The following is a 21,463-nucleotide window of genomic DNA, read 5'->3' as shown; positions in this document are numbered from 1 at the left end:
TGAAAAATCACTTTATGGAGGTTCAAGAAGTTTCTACCTTGGTCACTATAATGCAAGATGGGATCTGTATCTACTGCTTTTTCAAATTCAACAAAATTACCAATTAAATAAAATAAATTGTGTAAACGTCTCAATAAAGCGGCTTTGTTAATTCCAGGGTGCAATCATCTAATACACCACAGGGGGGAGCCAACCGGCAGCAAAGTGCTTGTAACAGAAACCCCAAGAACCATGAAGTGTTTAATTTTGAGGTTGTGAGTTAAATGAAAAGGAGAACAAATGCAGCCTGCACCTCCTCCGCGGATGTAGGTTTTTGTTAAGCGTACCGCTGAAACTATTAACGTTAAATTACCACGCCGCCCGTGTCCCCAACACTTCCTCCATGTGAAGCACGGGACCTGCGTCCTCCGCTGGATTGGTCCGTCACAACATCGGTTATCAGTCTGCTACATTCTCCCCGTTTCTCAAACAGCTAGCTAGCTGTCGTACAGACGTTACTTACACCGCAGCTGAAGAGGCAGAAGGAACCTCACAATTCAGACTTGTAGGCCTAAATAACACGTTACGGTAAGGTTTCATTTTTTTCACACACATTTGGGTTTTGTTGTCTTGTGTAGCGTTGTTATCGGGCGTACTATGGACGTAGTGGCTCTAGCATCCTTGACTCCTGCCCAACAACATCTGTATCTTTGACAGAGGAAGCAGCTGCTAACGTTAGCCGAGCTGTTTGGCTTTGACGCTTCCAGCTAAGTTAGCTTAGACGACGGTCAACAGTCGTTACATCTATGAATTTGTGATAGCGTTGATAACAAAATGCGCTTGTTCGTTTTAATGTTTACAGTCAGTGTGACAATTCCCAGTTATGAGTGTAAGTTAGCTATTACTGCACTAGGAAAGCGAAACCATTGTTATGTCTATTGGTTTGATTGCGTTAACGTGTAATAACATTACCTATGCTCAAAGTAACTTAATGCTGCTGTGGATTGTAATGGAAACTGTTTTTTTTTCATTGTTAGTAGGTCTACCTTTTTAATAATCCAAAGTTGTGTTAGCATGTCCTTTACAAAAGATAGCACCCAATATCGGCCTGTAACGTTAGGTTCCCCTAATATATTTCTTTTCCAGTATTTTGATGCTTTTGAAATGTTTCCAGACCACTGTTAAATCCAAAAGTGATTAAAATGAATGCCTACATTACACAGTTGTGTGTTTTGTCATGATGATGACAGACTTGATAACGCACTTGACATCGCACCATCGTCTATTTATGCTGGTGATCAAATGGACTCTTAAGTCCTGGGAGAATTGAAAGCACTGTATAGCTAAGTGCTGAATCGATTCATTGTTCAAGTAAAGCAAAAGAGCCAAACATTTGACATTTCCTGCTCCTCAAATGTGAAGATTTCTTGATTTCCCAGTTTAATATGTTGTGAATTTGAAATCTTTAGGTTTTTAGATTGTTATTCAGGCAAAATAATCAATTTGCAGATATCATCTTGGGTTCTTGGACATTGTGATGCACAATTTTCACTATTTTCTGACTATTCATTTATTAAACTATCTTTAGTTGTTGCCCTAATGTTAACTGTGTTTTTGTGGTTGACAGTCCATTATGGGTGAACAACTCCAAAGAGTGTTTGTTATATTTTTGGAGTTAAATATCTTGACTGCCAATTAAATATTTCAGATTCTCAGTAATATTGAGTTATGATTATGTGATGACACTACAGTTAAGTTGGCCGAGGATCTTCATCCCTCCATTTACAGGAGCTTATCTCTTGCAGGGCTCCGCAGATCACTGTCAGGGTTGCCCTGTTGATCTTTTAATGAAGCTGGGGATTCTCCTCTGCTCCAGATGGCCTTGTGTTGTACTTGTATGTCTATGGGACCGTGTCTGTGTTGTCATTAATGCTGTACATGGCTTGGACCCCCCACAAGCTCTGATAAGTCCCCTCTCCCCCTCCCCTCCTGCCCAGATAGTGAAGGTCAGGTCACGTGACTTTTGTTATGATAAGAGGCGCAGTACGGCATCTGGAGCTAGGCAGCATCTGTTGGTGTTTCACGAGGCTCAAATCTAACTGCTTGTTCTGCGTCTAGCTGCTGTGATCACCAGGGATCAGGGACGTTCAAGGCTTTAGCCAGCAGTTCAGTTATCTATGATGTACAATATCTTTGTCTCTTAAGTATAGACATTGGGGTTACGCTGTTTCATCCCACCTAGGCCGGAGGCTTTTTTTCCTTTCGTGATAGTGTGTGGCTTGTAGTTAGCAAAGATGTGTATTTGCTGAAAGCTTGGATATAGTAGTAGCTTGTGCCCCCCCCCCCCCCCCCCCCCATTTGGGGTGAGAGGTGGGTGACGTAACTAAAACCGATTGTAGTAGATTGAAGTTATGTCAAAGTAGCTTTCTCAGCTCCAAGGTAAAGGATTCTGATGAGTGCAAGGCTAACAGTAGTTTGTAGTTTCAGAAACTTGCTTCCCAAACAGTGTCTGTTGACCCCGAAATGTCAACAGAGAGCAACTAAGCTGGCATTCAGCTGCCTTTTGTTGATTTCTCATGCTGCTGCAAATCCTGCCACCAAAGACAAAATAAACCGCTGTTTGACTGATGTTCAGGGCTCATTTCCAAACCCTGCTGGGCGAAGAATGAGATTTGCAGTGACACTGTGTTTTTTGCTGTAAGCGATACTAGTTCACCAATGAAGAAAAACCTTTTCATCTGAATGGAAACGGGCCTTGATGTGTGCGTTACCATTTATCTGAGATCAAAGTAGGTCAAGCTTGCTCAGTTGCCTCTCTTCTCTGGATTTAAAAAGTCTACTGTGGCTGGTGCATTGCGAGTCTCATCCAGGGTCACGTCTCTATATTATTCTGTACTCCATTGAGGCCGAGTCCACTTATCAGGGCACATTGTGTGTGTTAAAAGTCAAACTGGATTTCAAGAACTTCTTTTTTTCCAACTGAATGAAACTAGGATCCTTGTAGGAAAAGCTGAAATGATACAACAGCTGGCAAATATTGCAATCTTACAGTAGAAAGGGACTAAAGAGAACAGGCAGTCAAGAAAACCAGTAAGTAAATTCCTCCCCATGAAGCAATTATGCGCAATATGAGTCTCTGTTTAAATGTGTGGTGATTCTGTCTTTCTTTTTGTGAGTTTACATCACTATATATAGGCGGGTAATGGAGGTAGAGAGGCCACCTGGAGTGGGTGTCTCTTCCCACACATGGTCTTCATTCTGAACCTGGCTGGAGCTCCTACTGTCTTGTTTTTCTTATGGCTTCCCCTTGTTTTCCTGTATCTGTGAGATTTACTCAGCTCCCACACACCGACAGTGCCACAATCCTGTCAAAACCATGACGGAAATCAAGGATCTCGCTCTGTCTCTTTCTTTCTCTCTCTTCCTCCTCTGTCTGTTCCTCTCACAGATAATGAGCAGATAATACGCTGAGTGGACTTGGAGATGGAAATGGCTCTCTTGAAATTATGCAAAAAGGGTTTTGGTTATATGCTGTACAGATAATAATTAACCATGTTGTATAACTGACATCAAAAGCAGTCTGAACCATTGCTTTTATAGACGCGTCAAATCTGTCCACTTAGAGCTGAAGTTTGTGATACTAGATGTGTTTGCATGCATTAATTAGCACTTAACAGAATGTGTGAAAAAAGGCCTGACTCCACGGATGTTTCATATGGAAAGAGCTGTATCTACTTATGTTTCAGAGCTAGAGAACAGCATCTCTGATTGTTTTTTCCCACACCCGTTCATTACACCCACAACATGGTTCGTGTTGGCCAGTCAAACACTGATAACTCCAGCTGTGTGCAAAGGTAATTAAATGTTAATTGTACATATGCATTTTGCCATATTTGTTGCAGGATTTATGCCAGCCCTAACTTGTTCTTGGCTAAAACCATACAGTTGCTGTGTGTTTTTTGTTTATCTTGACTCCCACTTCACAGTTGCTTAAAGTAAGAGAAAAAGGGAGTATACTTAAGGTAGACCACGTTGTTGTTTATCGATATTTGTTCTTCCTACACGCATAGTATTTACTGTTTGTTAAGGCCTACCTCAGTAAAGTCCAATTTTGGTTGCAAAGTTGTTGTTTTATGTGTTGAACTAAAACATGAACACTAATACAAGATGTTTGTATTGGCTAAATATGGTCATGGATTTCTTATAACCCTGGTCATGCAGCATGAGTACATTATGGCAAAAATCCAAAGCTAAGTGAGAAAGCTCATCTCCAAGTGATTGTGCAACAATTGAACATGCCACAGAAGAATCATGTGCTCTGTCAGTAGAACAGGTGTAAACAGGAAACTCCAGCTCTTTTAAAACAGTGTTTTTAACAGATTTTGGTAGCTCTTATGTTAATATTTGTTGATAAAATTTGTTGATGTTTGCTAACCCTATAGTCAGCATGTGTATTTGTCACGTTGCAACTAAGTCAATACAATGAAGATAATTGCATGCATTCACCATTACATTTGTTCTTTTGGTAGATGCTTTTGTGCAAAGCCATGTACAAATGAGCTACAATCCAAGCTTTCTAGAATAAGTGCTGCGACACTCTGATCCAAATTACACTTGATACGTGACAATATTGCAGGTGCATGAAGTAACATATAAGTGCATAGCAAATAGTGTAGTTTCTTTTGACAGAGAGATAGACAGAGACGGTGAGAGGGAAGGGAATGTTATGATGAACATAGGAAAGAAGATGTGTGAGTAGGTGCTCTCAGAAGAGGTAGGTCTTCAAGTGATTTTTGAAGACTGAAAAAGATTCTGCTGACAGAATTGAGTTTGGTAACTCGTTCCACCACAGAGGGACCACACAGGGGAAGAGTTTCCTGCCTCACAGTAATTGTGGGACGAGTCGTCGATCGTTGGCAGGTTGTAGTTAACAAGAAGGCTCATTGATCTGAATGAGGCAATTCGGGTAGAAGGGGGCTGTGCCAGTGGGCACTCTATAGTAGTGGCATGAGCTTAATGCGAGTATCAACAGGGAGCCAGTGGAGAACCTAATGAAAAGCGAAGTGACTGTGAGCTGATTGAAGACCAGACGTGCCGCCACGATTTGCCAGCACAGTAGTCGAGGCATGAGATGACTAGTGCCAGTAGAAAAAGATGAACAGCATACTCAGTCGGATAAGACCTGATCTTTCAGATGCTACATAGTGAGAAGCGATATGTTCAGTGAAAGTCAGTTGATCATCAATCACGATGCCCAGATTTCTAGCAGACTTTGTGTTGTTGCTGTGATCACCAGGAATTCAGTCTAAGAGAGACTGAGTTGAAGGTCCCATTCCCTCATCCATTTTTAAATATTAGTGAGGCAGGTTGCAGAGACAGAGGGACCCGTCTGGAGGGAAGGACAGAGAAAGCTGAGATGGTAAGAGAGACCATGTGAGCGGATAATAACCAAGGGAGGTGGTGTATATTTAGAAGAGAAGTGGGCCAAGCACTGATCCTTACGGTACCCCAGTGGAAAGGAAGTGACGAGGAAGCTTAGACTCTCTTAGGACTCAATTCACAGTAGCGCTGTACCCGAGATGCCTAGTTCGGATAGGGTAGACAGGAGGATTTCATTCACTGTGTCAGAGGCTGCCAACAGGCCTTGTGAGATGAGAACTGATGGCTTTTTCAGCAAAGGGATAACCTGAGCCTGCTTACACATTGTGGGGAAAGTACACAGAGCCAATAAAGCGTGAATAATGTGTTTTTATCGCAGGTATGATTGAAGGTGAGATGGCGGGAAAGAACTCGGAGGAAATAGGTGTTGGGACAGCTAGAGAGCAGAAGTTTGGAGACATCTTTCTTAGAGAGAGGAGAAAATGCTTAAAATTGTGACGCACCCTTAGCCAGAGGAGATGGCTGCCACCTTGTCAGTGAAGAAGGATGTGGAGTCTTCAGCTGAGAGAGAGGTGGCTGGTGGAGGAGGCAGGGGGTTGTAATATTACTGTTATTGTTAGAGAGTAGTACTCTTTTTTAGGGTAGCCAATTAAGGAGGATCCTGTCCAGGTAAATCAGAATGTACTCTTTCTGTCCATTGTCAGTACTTCATACCCCTTAGGGGCTCCACCTGTTAATAGAGAAGTAGAGGTCTGAAAGGCCAGCAGTTGTTCTCCATGTGTATTTTCTTATTTGCAATTTGCTCTCATGTCTTAGGCATCAATTACCAGTTCTCATCTGATGGAGCAGTGGTTGTCAGTCTTTGTGAAGAGGCACCATGTTTCCTTGTCATGTAAGCCCCTGGCCCTCTGCTGAGCCGCCGGCCTCCTGCGGCAGTCATGCACCCCCAGCACAGCCCTCACAACCCCTGCCTGATCTGCTGTGCAGCTGTCCCGCTTCATCTTTGAACACCCACTCTGAGACACCCTCCCCAGACCCCATGGAGTCCCTCATTGTGGTCACAGAGTACGAACCCAGCAGACCACCTGGAGAGGCTGGGGAGGAGGAGGAGGTAAGATGAGACACACTCAGGTAACACTATAGGTACCAGAGATGGAACCTAACTGGACATTTGGGTTTCTACTGAATGAAATGATTACTTGACACATAATGATACATGGCCATAATTTTTTAGATCCATTTCAGACTTCAACACTCTGTAGTTATGATTTTGAAACCATGTAGGTAGTAAGTGTTCTCACTTTAACACGTGTTTTGTAGATCCATAAATAAATCTAAATTTAGGGATCACGAGTGGAATAAACATTTGACACAGTCTCAACAAATTAAACAACAAATTAGGTTTATCAATTTCACAAAGGTATTTTTGAAGGTTTTTGCCCCTCTGTTATAATGGATTATGTGATATTGTGCAGGTGTTGCTGGTATTGTTACTACAAAAAAAAATTTGTACGAATGCCTTAAATTGAAATGTATAATGTCAGTTGGAAAATAGGTCTCATATAAAGTTGATACAAACAGACAAAAACTACATATTGAACATACAATTAGGAAATGAATTCTGATTTGAATGTATCACATTTCAGGTAGAAGAAATGGACAGTTCTGAGATGCCCGAGCCAGCTTCCTCTGTGGCGGCCCCTTTCCGGACTCCTTCCTGCGACCTGCTGTCCCACACAGTTGGCCGGACAGAGGCTCTGCTACCCGAAAGCCAAGAGCAAAGGGGAAGGTTAAGCCTGTCAGACAGGAAACTATCGCTGCAGGAGCGCTCCCAAACGGCAGCATCACCCTGCAGCTCTCCGGGACTCAATGGGCGCTATATTTACCCGTCATTACCCTACTCGCCCATCACATCGCCCCACTCCTCACCACGCTTGCCCCGTCGGCCCACTGTGGAGTCCCACAGTGTTTCCATCACAGACCTCCAGGTACGGTCAAGCCTTGAGGCTAGGTTCCAGTGTTAAGGATTTGAAAGCCTTCTGTGATGTTGATATTGCTGCTTAAAATGTGTTCCATCCTGTCTGGAACAAAATCAATACTGCTAACATAATATAATGCTATAATTACTGTTTGCCATATTGATACCAGTAGTTTACCTTAGTATTTACCCTCTGTAAGTCAATGCTGTCTGCGATTGATCAGATGATCAAGAAATCCATCACAAATGAGCTAATATGAGGTTACAGCCAGTGTAATAATAATTGTCATCAAATAATTTATGGTCTCTGCACCATCTCACCAGTGTATTCCCTTAAGCACTGCACTGCATAAAGCGTTACACATGGATGAACAAACTAACTAATGTTCACACACAGCCAGGCTCGTACAGAGGCGCTCCTCTTGAACATCTGTTAGTTATCAAAATATCAGCATCATACTTCCATCTGAAAGTAAGCAGAACTACATGTGCATTTGTCTTAAAAGCAGCAGCACACTGGTAAAGACTGAGCTTTGTGGACACGAAGGTAAGGTTTTACAGTCTTAGTAGATGTAGATGATAGCTGTGTTCCCAGTTACACATAGATGCAGAAGCCTGTAAATGTCATGTCCTGTAGGTAGAATCTCTCTTAGGGCAGCGGTTCTCCTATATGATATACAGAGCCTGATATACATTTCTGCTTTCACAGAATCACATATTGTAGATGTGAAAACACAATACACAATTGTTTGTATGAATCATTCTTTGTAGGCTCAGTAGTGACCGTATTCCTATCACTCATTGTTTTAAATCCCCACTGCTTTTCCACCATACAAATTAGGGTACAATACTCCTGTACTACATTGCCTAGTTCCCTTTAAAGACTCCAAAATATACTATATGAACTGTTAGCGGGGCAACGCATCCTACCTCTCAAATCTCAGGCACACTGGAAGATTAGTTGATTTGGTTTAGTGCCAGTCTTTATTTATGATTTATCAATGTTTACCTGTGATGAGTTGTTTTCGGATTAACTGCAAATCTGGGTTAGTCCCGATTTGTTGAGGTTTTACTTAGAATGAATCTTCGAAAATGATAAATTGAACTGGGACAGTGATTGCAGAGTCATACTGGCATTGACAAGCACAGGAAATGTGTCTCGAGTTGAAAGACATCAGGCACCCTTGGAAACACTGATATGCAAAACACTGCACTTATGGGTTTCTGTTGAAAATGGAAATGTGAAAAAGAAAAATGAATTGAAGGGAAATTTAATGGACGATTTCGCATGGCGTTCTCAGGAAAAGCGGATTTTGTAAGAATACTCGTGATCTATCTAGGGTATCAGACTGCTTAAATATCTGATGTGATTTCATTTGAAAAGAAACCATCTTCTCCTCCTCTCTTCTCTCTTACCTCCCTTCTCTTCAAGGACTGTGTTCAACTCAACCAGTACAAGCTGAAAGATGAGATTGGAAAGGTACCATCAGAGACAACTTGCTGATTGCTCCCTTTCACTGACTCTTCCATTTTCTTCTCCCTTCCGCCTACTGCATGTCTGTCAAGTAGCGCACATCATCAAGGACACGCAGTAACAGTCTCTGATATCCTCTCTCCCGGCTGTCCTCATTTCCCAAACTCTGTGTAAACTACCAGGCCATGGGAGAGTTGGAAGATGGATGAGAGGCTGGTATAAATAGCGCTCTCCAAGGGTTGTGGAAGGCTTAGTGGTTACAAGTGTGTGAGTGAGTGAGTGAGTGGATGTGTGTATGCACGTTTTAGACTGTGGGTTTAATAAGACAGAATGTGCATGTCTTTTATTTTCTGCATGTAGGTAGACATGTTAATGTGTGTGGTTTTGTGCTCAGCAGAGACAATTAGAGCCTTTCAGGATTGTTGGAGAGGCTCCTGTTATCAGATCATCTCTGTGACTGGAGGATGAGCTCTGTGCTGCCTCTCCAATCTGCTCCCCCAGCAGGAACTGAGCCTGCTCTCTCTCTCTTGTTTGTTTTTTGGGCATGGATTTGTGAACCCAGGCTACTAATTGGGCCTAGTTTTTCTCCTGAATTTCCTCTGTGTGTGTGTGTGTGTGTGTATGTGTGTGTGTGTGTGGGTGGGCAGGGGAGCTTGATAGCATAAACCAGATCCAGTTTCCTTAATTAGCCTGAAATCAAAAATGAAAGAGCGAGAGAGGGAGAGATGATTTGAATTTCTCTGTTCTCACTTTGAAGCAGCTGGTACTCTTTCAGTGTACACTGTCAGCCCACACACTACCCCCCTGTGTGTATGTGCATTTGTTCCTGTGTGTATTCGTGTGTATTTTGTTTGCTTTGCACAGAGTGTGACTTTTTTTTTTCACGTGAAGAATTGACAGCTGCTCAATCTCTTTATTGGTTTCTATTCTCTTGTACGTATTCCCGGCACAGGGCTCCTATGGTGTTGTCAAGCTGGCTTACAATGAGGACGACAACACATACTATGTGAGTTCTTCATGCACACACAAATACAGATGCGATTTCTTCCTGACTATTAACACTGTCTGTGTTTCTCTCACTTCTCTCTCATTCCTTATCACTTGTCTCAAACACACACACACACAGACATGCCTCATAATAAGCAAACCCCCTTGTCACATTTACTGGTGTGATTTCATGTGAAACCTCCATATATGAAAACGTCTCCAGTTAATTGTGCCTGGCTGAGCCCTGTAATAACACATCAACTTGAGCTTTCTTTCTGTTTGCTGTTTGTGATTATTGCTGCAATTCTCATTAAGCTGCGTGATATTGACAGACAATGACATGGAGATTATTTTAATATTCCTCCCAAGTGACAAAGCCCACATGTCGCATTCGGTGATTATATCATTGCCATCATAACTGAGGGCATTGAGGCTATTAAAAAAAGAGAAGTCGGTTTCCCTCGAACAGGGAAAATATCCTCTGAACAATGAAGCTGTCACTCATTGCGCTCTTTGTTCAACTATGTCTCGATGGTTGTCAGATAGGTAATTGTTCAAGAAATGTTCAGGGAGATCTCCGACTGAATACTCGCTATAAATCTGCATGGCATGAATATGGGTTGTCCTGGTTTGTGCAGGGTACCATTAGCTGTCACATGGTATTTAAGTAAATCTTAGGTTTTACACCCACGTGCAGAGACAGCCAAACTTAAGACAGACAAATGAAATGAATGCTTAAGTTTTTATCATCTGGCTGTCAAAAAATAGTTTGGATTAGCTGTTTGAAAGTTTTATATTGTGTCTATTCCTGGTTTTCTACTTTTCCAATTTAATAGTTTTTAAAAAGAAAAACTGTGAAAACTACAACTACATTATTCTGAAACTACAGTCACTTAAAACCAGGCAGTGTGTATGTTGTTATATTGTTTCCTGTATATGTGCAGTCAGATTCAAACAGGTGAAGTTAGCTCCATCGTTTTCTTTATATACCCCAAAATCACTAATTTGTTACAGCTAAACATTATTATCAGTTGAATGCTTGCATTTTAATCAATCGTTTGTGCTGAGGCCAGTTTAGTGGTCACAAATACACAAAGGATGTTCAAGGTGATGGGAGAAAATCATAGGCGTTGGGATATTCATGTAGGTGTGTGAGTGGGTGCACCAGACCGTCACTCTGCTGGGTCTTGCTCTTCTTTTGTGTCTACCTTTCTGTTCATCTTTTGTCTTGATCTCTTCCCCACTCGGCTCTCCCACCCCCTCTCCCTCTCTCTCTCTTATCCTCCCCCCTATCCAAATCCATCTCTCCTGTAGGCGATGAAGGTGTTGTCCAAGAAGAGGCTGATGAGGCAGGCAGGTTTCCCACGTAAGTCTGGAGCCAGGGGCAGATGGTTAACACAGCAGAGAGCACCGTCTCTTATACTGCTCCAGTGGTACATGAACACAACATACCAATCTGAAACCTACCTGTCTTTTGTCCTGTCCGGTCCTTTTATCCGTCCTATCCTTCCCTCACCTGTAACCCATGCCCACCCACATTGTCCTCAGGGAGACCTCCCCCTCGTGGAGCCAAAGCAGCCCCTGAGGGTCCCCCTCAGCCCAAAGGACCTCTGGAGAGGGTCTATCAAGAGATTGCCATCCTGAAAAAGCTGGACCATTCTAATGTGGTGAAACTAGTAGAGGTGAGTGCTGTTAAAACATACATGTTTGGCTATTTCAATTCATTTCTAACCTGAGATTTTCCTGAACACGTTTTATACAGAGGCTGTCATTTCAGGAAGAAGAAGTGCAGGTATTAGATTAAGGTAAAAAAAACAAAAAACAGCACACAGTCTAAAACTATACAAACAGTCTGGACGAAGTCTTCTGGTTGCGCCTCTTCTCTCTAAAGAACAACAAAGGTATGTTGCCAACTCGCTAATGGAACAATTTATAAAGAAGCCTTAGCAGAGCATCATCAGAAAAATAAGGATCAAAACAACAATCTCCATTATTTGAAATTGCATTGTGCTCATTCTAACACGTCGGTAGCAAAACAACGTTTGAGGGTAGCAATGACTGACTGACTGACCTCCCAGCCTCCCAGCCTCAAATACAACCAAACTGCATTATAACACGGCTGTGTTTGTAACATCGTCATGGCTGTTAACATCACAGAAAACAATCTATGTGCAATTATTAGAGAGTCCAGCAATTATTAGAGAGTCCAGAGTGATGGTGTGTTTATTTTTACTGCATACAAAAGATGATCTATTGAGTGTGTGTGTGTGTGTGTGTTTAAACTCATTTCCATTTCTCTGTGATTCGGTGCCAGGTTTTGGATGACCCCAGCGAGGACCATCTGTACATGGGTAGGTTGTGGCCAGACAGTCAGCTTTCAGAACAACACACACACACACACACACACACACACACACACACACAGTCATGCAGTCATGCAGTCATGCATAAAGCAAGCATAAAAGAAAGTTATTTGAAGCTCATCTTAAAATATCTTGGTCTTTTAGTTTGTTTGTGTCTCGGTAACTGAAAAGGTTTCATCACTAACCTCATCTATGTTTCTGTCATAGTGTTTGAGCTGGTCAAGCAAGGGTAAGCTAAGCCTCTTTTATGGTAATGATTGTGACACTGGAATGAGCTCAATCTCATTAGTTATGATTGCTAATTGAGTGTGTGTGTGTGTGTGTGTGTGTGTGTGTGTGTGTGTGTGTGTGTGTGTGTACATCAGGGCTGTGATGGAGGTGCCGACAGATAAACCTTTCAGCGAGGACCAGTCACGCTTTTACTTCCAAGATCTGCTCAGGGGAATCGAGTATCGTGAGTCTTCCAAACCTCCTGTTACTCTTCCAGTCAGCCAGTGACTGCGTGCTAGAGCATTAAGATTAGATCTCTGAGATCATTTGTTACGCATTTAGATACGCTGTGATTAAAAGCTGATTCAATATTGATTCAGTTGCAGTTTAATAAAGATTCTGCTCAGATTCATTTTGACTTACAACTTCAAATGATTTTTTTAAAAAAGGAAACACAATACTTTTTAAGTTGTCCAATAGATTCTGAAAATATATTGTGCTATGCCATGGTTGTGTTATGATACTTTATACTACTTATGGTACTCAATTCAACCTTCACCTTCTTGGAGAAAAAATGATCAGAAAGACACAAATCTTTACCAATACAGATAATTATCTCCTCGAAATGAAACAATTTTGTTGGAAAATATGCCATAATTGGCTGTATTATAGAGAGGAAGGTCTATTATATACAGAGTTGTGAATGTCTAAATCAGAATTAATTAATTCATGTATCAAGATGAAGCTCTTTTGTGTCTAGATCTGCCCTCTTCCAACATCTGTGCTGTTCTTGACTCTAGCCACCCACAAGGCTCATTTCACATAATCTCAGAGGCTCTTAATGCATCTCAGCATTTCAGAGAAGAGGTTCTGCACCAAGTGTTGTCTAGGAGACTAGTACTGAGGGGGGGGGGGGGGGCTCTGCACCAGGGACACTGAAACACTCGCAACCTTAATTGTTTCTCATTATAAGTAATCATAATCAGACTCACAGTGCAGGTAGTTTAGTTAAAAAAGACATTTCAAACAGATAAGTATGTCTTGTTGTCACATCTTAACCAGGAACAGTGTGATCCTTGTTGTTGATGGCTGTAATTGCTGAAATGTTTATTCAACTTCCTGTCTACATGCCAGAGATTCCTCCACATGGGTCCAAGGCATTTTTATTTTATCCTGTCAAGCCAACAACTGATTTGTTAACATTTAAAAATTAAATTACTCAGAAGGTGAAAATGTTATTTTAAGACCCCCACTCTCAATCCAGACTTGGTCGCACTGTAAGAGAATATTCATCATCTCTTGCTATAAGCAGAATTCTTCAAATGTGATCTTGTTGCTGTATTCATTTCTTTATTCATTTTTCTATTTCAACAGTGCACTACCAGAGGATCATCCACAGAGACGTCAAACCCTCTAACCTGTTGGTGGGAGAAGACGGACACATCAAGATAGCAGACTTCGGGGTCAGTAACCAGTTTGAGGGGGCTGATGCCCTCCTGACCAGCACTGTGGGAACACCAGCTTTCCTGGCCCCCGAAGCGCTCTCTGAGACCAGGAAGAACTTCTCTGGGAAGGTGAAGGACCAGTTAGCTAACTAGTGCCCTCTGGGGTTGATTTTCAGAAATGCAGGAACTTCTGCCTTTTGGTTTTAAAAATAATATTCATATTCTATTCATATATAACATACCGTCCTTTATAACATTTTCATATTTTTCTTGGGACCAAATACGTTTATGTGTACAGTGGTGGATTTTAACTATCATTCACTGAAGGAACAATCTCATAACATAAAATCTTTATTATGTTTTCTTACCATGTAGGCTTTGGATGTTTGGGCCATGGGAGTGACACTTTATTGCTTTGTCTTTGGAGTGGTGAGTGAATGCTTCGGCAAAAATAGATACAATAAATACAATGATTTTTACAATGAGTTTCTCCTGAATGACAATCTGGTGGTCTTCCACTGAAATCAGGACCTTTCTTTCATTCACAGTGTCCTTTTATGGATGAGCGCATCCTCAGTCTTCATCAGAAAATCAAAACACAACCTGTGGAGTTACCTGAACAGTCAGTTCTGCTCGTCCATTCATCCTATGTCAAAAGTCTACACATTTCAGGGGCCACTTATTTATTTACTTAATTACATCTTTCATTATTTTTTACAAAATGTAAATGCAAGTTAATCTGTAGCTGAGATTCTTTGTGTCTCTGCAGTGCTGACATCTCAGATGATCTCAAAGATTTATTGCTGAAAATGCTGGACAAGAATCCAGAGACCAGAATATCGATCCCACAGATTAAGGTAAACACTCTCTTTCAATTAAGCTGCTCCATTAGTTTGCATTGAAGCGCATTTGATACCACGTAGAGTGCAGTAAACCTCCTGGCACAGAACTTCAAAAAGAGTCTGTGTGAATGAAGAGAGACCAGGGCATCTCACAGGAGCTTGTTCTTTGATCTGCACATGAAGCTGTCCTGATAGTGATGCCTGAGTGACATGAGCTGTGGTGCAATATAAACCTTCAGTGGTTTGAGGAAAAAATGTCTCCTCATGTTGAAATGCTGCTGTTTGTCCGCTTCAGATCCGTGACAATACAGATGTATTGTTTGTTATGTGTTCGTTTAATTCTAAATACGACATGACATTTATGAAAGTCCGTCAATAATGTGTTTGTCTCGTTAAAGAATTGTAACCTGTATCCTGCTTAACTAAACTTGCTCTACTTTAAAAGGATTTTGCACTCGCATCAGTTATATAAAATTAGTCTTGGTGTGCCTCCAAAGATACTGAAACACAAAGAACTCCTTTGTTCTCCTCATGTTTGTGTCCAGGTGCACCCGTGGGTGACGAGGCACGGTGCTGAGCCTCTTCCTCCGGAGGATGACAACTGTTGTATGCTGATTGAGGTGACCGAGGAGGAGGTGGAGAATTCTGTTAAACACATCCCCAGCCTGGCTACAGTGGTGAGTTTATGAACTTGTTTTTGTCTCATTACTGAACATCACAGTCATGCCCAAGTCTCATTTTTTTTTGCCTCTGGTGTCATAAATCTTAAGTCAAATATCACCGGGTACAGTCTAGTTTCAGTTCAGCTGTCACATGTCAGATGTCACTTATTGAGACATAACTGAGCAAATGAATTGCTAATTCTCAGTATGTTTGTGTTAGTATAAAGGTATTTTCAAGTTCTTACATTTAACTCATTTTACTATATTTAAGTCACACCGCAACACAACACAGTCACTACACCACTACCACCTACTTGATTGCCCTCTCTGTACTTTAAGCTAGAGCAGATGCATGATTCATTTAGTCTTTTTATTTCTTTTCATAAGTTAATAACATTAATTAATGCCAAATGTTGCAAAAGCTATTAAAGTTTAAAGGCTTCAAATTCATCCTTTCAGCGCTTTGTTGTGTGTGTGAACTTCTCTAACTGGCACTTAAGTACTTACGTTGAAAGGACAGACACAACATTAATAATGAACACACCGGCCCACTGCATGACCAAAGTTGAACAAAGTTGAAATGTAGAAATCATACCACATCTGCTGTCATGTTGCTATTTGGGGTCATGTGTACGTTACACGCAAATACATGATTCCTAGATGGTGTATGCTGAGTGCTGTCCATTGTTCTGTAGGAGGATGGACTATGGCGTGTAGTAAAACACATTATATAGCAGACCTGTTGGTAATGTATGCTCATTAAGGTTATAAAATAAAAAGTGTTGATGCAACCATAACCCCACGGTGGTTTTACAACAGAACATTGTTTAGAATGAAAGTGAGGCTTTTCTTCTCTACATTTCCGAGCATAACTTTTGGATTTGTGTATTATTGTTCGCTATTCTTTTTCAGATCATGGTGAGAACTATGCTGAGGAAGCGCTCCTTTGGGAACCCATTTGATTTGGGCCGTAAAGAGGACCGCAGCAGTTTGTGTGCTCCAGGGCAAATGCTCACGTAAGGATTGTGTACAGACGCAGACTCTGAACTCTGTCTCTAGGTCTTGTAGTAATATTAGGACTCAAAGTACTCTTACCAGTATGCTGTCACTACTGTATTCTCACTTAGAACTGTTGGGTCCTCTTATAATCTGATGACGTCAGTATAGCCAGCTAATGTTTGTCAAGTAGTTTGTCAAGAAGACTGTTATTATTTCTCTCCTCCCTCTCCTGCCCTGCAGGAAAGGCAGAGCAGGCAATGTGAGATACTGCTACATTCATTGTAACCAAAAAAGGTAAATAACTTTAGGACAACTCTTGTCTGCTTTAGTACTGTTTAAGTGATAGAGAGTATACTGTAAGACCCCCTGGCATGCTGTATTTCTCAATATGGCTGAAATGGTCAAATACTCTAGTTTGTAAACTAGCCTGTGCTAGTTTAGGGGTGTTTGGACAAGCCATCTTCAGGAATGTTGTGCCTGCAAGATGAATTGCTGTATTTTATTTCAAGGGTGCTTTTGATGAAGCATGTGGTGTGCAGTGCAGAAAATCCCTTTTGACTATGTAAGAAATTATAGCAATTATAGCAAAAAGCTGAAGTTACTTTGTATGAACAAGGCCACGACAAGTGACCAGAGGTGTGGTTAAATACTTACTGAATTATATTCTGAGCACCTGATCTGTGGAATAATGAACCATATTATGGGGATGGACAAAATATCATGAATGCCTGCATCATCTATTGCAATCCAGGTTCAGCGAGGTATTGATACAACGTTGTAGCAACACTTGAGGCTGTAGTTTGTGGTGTTGTGTTGAATGGCATTATATTATGCAGCCAAATACAATCGCCACACTTCAAACTACCAAAATATAGCTGAATCAATGCCTCTCTGACACAGTCAAAACAAAAATAGTGTCCACATTCATGAGCTCAGAGCATCCATTTATCTTGATAAGTTGTTACTCATTCCTTTGCATGAAGCACTCTTCACACTTATCCAAAGGACATGCCTGTAAATTAACATGTCTTTGTGTCTCTCCTTGACAAAAACTTCTTAATATAACTTTTAGAGTTTCCCCTTGTGTATGATATGTAAACTTACCTGACAGCTTCTGAGATTTCCTTTGTGTCCCTGCCTCGCATTATGTAACGACAAAATGGTTGGTTTCAGTTCCTAAACATAGCTAAACCGTAGCGTATCCCTTTCTCTGTTCAATGATACAGGATTGACAGCAGGCCCATAGCTGTGCTATAACTAACGATGTGTCTCTGGTGTGTTACTTAGGAAACAGGAGAGCGGTGATGGCATGAGGAGTATGGACCTGCCCTACGTGGGAGAGGATGAGACTCTTTCCTGATGGTTTAATATGCACATTGGTATCTGCCTGCCTGCAACCACACAGCACGACACCCCTTTACTCACAGTTTTATACTGGCAGCCTACACGATGTACATTTCCCGGGAGGTGGACAAGTGTGGCGGACGCAGAACAAAGGGAGAAATTAAGGATCTAAGGCACTTTGACAACATTTTTAAAGATTTTATTCCATTCTCTCCATTTTAAAGGCTCAGTTTGGGGTTGTGGGACTTGAGACTGTCACATAGGAACCTTCCAGGAGAGGATCCTCCTGAACCCTGAACTTGTCTTCAGCCCTTATAGCCCAACCCACTCTCCTCCTCTTATCCTGCATGCATTTATAGTCCTAGCATGCTTTGTCTCAGGCTTCAACTGTACAGTTTCGTGTTTTATCGTAGTTTAGCCACTTGTGTTCATCCTTGTCTTTACTTGACAATTCTTTCAGGTATACAGGGCATGGGAACAGGCAATGGCAATGGTTTATGGCAAGGGATGGTTGTCTTCACCGTCACCTTGACGTTCTCTGCAGTAGAGCAGGTTTCTTGACAATGATTGTCTGGTTCACTCTGCTTCAGAGTAGCAGTGCCCAGTTTTGTAACATATTTTAGAGTGAAGAATCTGTACAGTTTTCCCGAAATGAAAAAGGGGAGTGAAAAAATGTTTACTTCATTGAATGCATGTGTTTACTTTCCCAATGCAAACACTATATAAGCTATTTATAAACATTTGCACGCTCACAGACACACTTTTTTTGTCTTATCTTAAGGCTCCCATTTACTACAATAGTAGAAAGCTTTAAAAACAGTTGATATAGTGTTTTGTGAACAATCAAATTCATCATTACTGCATACAAGATAGCATAGGAAAAAACAGGATTTTCTTTCTTTTGCAAAGTTAGTGCTTTTAAGTGAACAATGATATGATTTTTAGGTGTTTGCTATATATTTTTCAAATTCATAGATCTGCAACAACTGTTGAGTAATGAAGGTACTGATCTACCAAATGCATATGAGAAAAACAGAATGTGTTGGTGCAAAATTATTCTGTAGCTGTTTTTTTTATATTGTTTAAACTGTAAATTGGTTCTCTCCTGTTGTTTTTGACAAACAAGGCTGTGTGTTGTGATACTGAGGAACAGAGGTTCACATGTTCTAAGTGGAGGTTTTTATGCCGACTGAAAACAGAAAATAATGGTGTTGAACCTAAAGTTAAAATTGTGAATGTTATTACTTGTTTTATTTGTTTTGTATTGTAAGAATTACTGATCTTATTTTAAAACCGCACATTTTCAGAACACCAAAAACTTCAATTATGTCTAATTTTGTATTTCTAGTATAGTATATTATGTTAAAGAAAACAAACCTTTAAACTGTTTGTTCTTTGTTGAGCTATTAGAGCTGGCTACCTAAGGACGTTTTGAGACGGAAGCATAGTGCAGCTGCAGACCTTTTGTACAAATCTATGCATGACATATCTGTAGAGGCGTTGGATTTAAAATAAAACGTTGTCATCTTTGGTCGGAGGAGTAGGCCACTCTGCAAATATTTCAAATTATAAAGATTGATATGTTTCATTGTAGATGATCCCAAAACAGTAAATTATCATGTTTCCACTCTTGTTCCTTTTGTTTACCTTTCATTTGTTTTCTTCCTATTCTCAAATATGTTCATGTAAGTACAGATAAAGTCACTCGATGTGTCTCTAACATAGAACATTGTCAGTATTTATTATAACTTTTAATGCTTCCACGCACTAATTACTTCAGCACTTAAGTGTTGAATGTATAAAAAGGGACTTTGGATTATTTAAATTTTTTTTACTTACCACTTGCATGTCACTCTGGACTGTACTCACTGTATGTCTGTTTTTTAAAACTAGTACTATGCATATGATGTGTCTTTCTCTGTATGGTGCAATGGTATGCCCTGGTAGGCTGTCACGTACAGTGTGCGTGCTCAGTGGCTGGATGAGGAGGGCAGGATGTGCTTGACTGATTCTAATTTATTTTAGCTTACCTGATGTTTTTATTTCCAGAAAGATGTAACTGAGTTGTGCTAGGCTCCCGTAACATTATTGTACTGTACTTTTGAAGGATATTCCCTGCTGTCAATTATATTTTATAGCCCATGATTTAGTCATAATATGAATTGCAGAAATGCCTCAATTTGTGTTATACTGTGAAATGTCACCTCATTTAAACATGGTCTCCAGACATTCATGAGAGATTTCACATTCTGACACACTGTAAGTTGCTATAGACTATTGTTATCTAAGATCAAGTTTTTAATTTGAGCAAAACAAGTTACTTCCCCTTTAGTGTGAATATTTTGCCCTCCATGACCAACAACGATGAACTGAAGGACGGTTTGGGTCTGAGTACAGAAAAGCTGTAAGATAAATATTTTATACATACAATATTTAAACCTGTAGTTTGTTTCAATACCGTCTTTGCCCATTCTTGTCAGAAGGGCCCGGCTAAGTGATTAAACTTTATTGTTCACACGATTTTTACATTCTGTAGTGTAAATTTATTTCATTATGAGCTTTGGGGGCTCTTTTCCCCCTAAATGCATGCCAACATACTGAACACATAACACTGTATTGTCAGCATGAGAGGTCCTTGACAACAAAATGGGACCTTTAAATTAATTATTCTATACATACTGTATCTTGTTCATCATTTAAATAAAATATTGTTGCCTTTCTGTAGTGTTTTTGGTCTGAATGTTATTAAGCTTCAGTTCCAGAAGTAGACCACTAGTGTGTGCTGTGCACCACAACATTTCTGTAACTGTGGGATACTGTAGAGAGCCTGAATATCACATTTTGTTCCCTTCTTATATAAGCAAACAGCAAATCTGCCATATTCTTCCAACTGCTTGCGCATAAACATCTTCTACATTCAAACTGTACAGATTAATTGAGACAAGATTTCCTAGTTAGTCTGAAACAATTATGTTTATGACTCATTATTTTGGCAGACAGTATTTTGAGTGCCTAGTACATTTTTTGTGGTTACTTGTTTTTTAAAGTGTGTTGACACCCGAGGAAACCCCAGCATTTAAATGCGGAAGTGAATACCTTAGTGACTTAGTGTTAAGCTTAGAATACCTTAGTGTTTTTCCTCCAACTGCCACTAGATGCTGACTTCAAGCAAACTCTGACCAAAAAAATGTCAAAATTGTGTGCAAGAAATAGCAAAAAGCGTTTGACTTTATAATCATGAGTCAGACTGAACAGATAAGGAATTTTCTCTATGATGTTGATATGTCACTTCCTCAGAAATGCTACATTCGTTTGGGTGCTTGAAATAGTCAAAGGCATTTTCTTTCATAGTAATAATGCAACATATTTACATTACATCGCAGTTTTACTAATGTCCATTTAGAAAATCTTTCATAATGAATTTGTGTCCTTAAAAGATTCATAATCTGTCAGATGGTAGAAATCACTTACAAATCCATGATTCCCTATGATGAAAAGCTGTGGTTTACCAACTCCTATCAATAGGTGATACATAATCTCTTGTCGAATAGTTTTCCATGAGATCTTTCTTAATTTATGTTTACTCAGTGGTGACATTTGTATTAAAGTTCATTACCATGATGTTGATTGTATTTGTTCCTCGTGGCCTCTGTGTTGCTTGATTTTCACACTTAACTTGTCAGCATACAAAAATTTGACCTTCAGCCTTCACGCTTCAGAGGTTTTACACATCTTGGAGAAAAAAAAAGTGTGACACTGACCTCTTGTGCTAATTTCATAGCATTGCAGCTCATCTGTCCA

General features: G+C 40.5%; 1 protein-coding gene across 1 annotated transcript; it reads left to right on the top strand.

Moving 5' to 3' along the window:
* The first annotated feature begins 486 nt into the window (after positions 1-486).
* Positions 487-20,382, top strand: LOC139300886 (calcium/calmodulin-dependent protein kinase kinase 2). The gene is made up of 18 exons (XM_070924076.1): positions 487-567; positions 6,175-6,469; positions 7,005-7,346; positions 8,769-8,816; positions 9,763-9,816; positions 11,112-11,163; positions 11,346-11,479; positions 12,112-12,148; positions 12,368-12,389; positions 12,526-12,614; positions 13,745-13,944; positions 14,191-14,244; positions 14,364-14,437; positions 14,585-14,672; positions 15,203-15,334; positions 16,232-16,335; positions 16,559-16,612; positions 17,606-20,382. Exons 2-18 carry the CDS (start codon positions 6,236-6,238, stop codon positions 17,676-17,678), a joined length of 1,791 nt encoding a protein of 596 aa, XP_070780177.1. The 5' UTR covers positions 487-567; positions 6,175-6,235; the 3' UTR covers positions 17,679-20,382.
* The last annotated feature ends 1,081 nt before the right edge of the window (positions 20,383-21,463 follow it).

This window comes from Enoplosus armatus, chromosome 18, assembly GCF_043641665.1.
Source record: "Enoplosus armatus isolate fEnoArm2 chromosome 18, fEnoArm2.hap1, whole genome shotgun sequence".
Taxonomy (NCBI): domain Eukaryota; kingdom Metazoa; phylum Chordata; class Actinopteri; order Centrarchiformes; family Enoplosidae; genus Enoplosus; species Enoplosus armatus.
This window is presented reverse-complemented; position numbering and strand designations above follow the sequence as displayed.

Bases quoted from the DNA above. Each gene is read 5' to 3' on its own strand.
- LOC139300886 (XM_070924076.1), top strand. From the start codon at position 6,236: ATGTTTCCTTGTCATGTAAGCCCCTGGCCCTCTGCTGAGCCGCCGGCC. The intron at 11,164-11,345 runs GTAAGTCTGGAG...CATTGTCCTCAG, and splicing joins GAGGCAGGCAGGTTTCCCAC to GGAGACCTCCCCCTCGTGGA. The intron at 11,480-12,111 runs GTGAGTGCTGTT...ATTCGGTGCCAG, and splicing joins ATGTGGTGAAACTAGTAGAG to GTTTTGGATGACCCCAGCGA.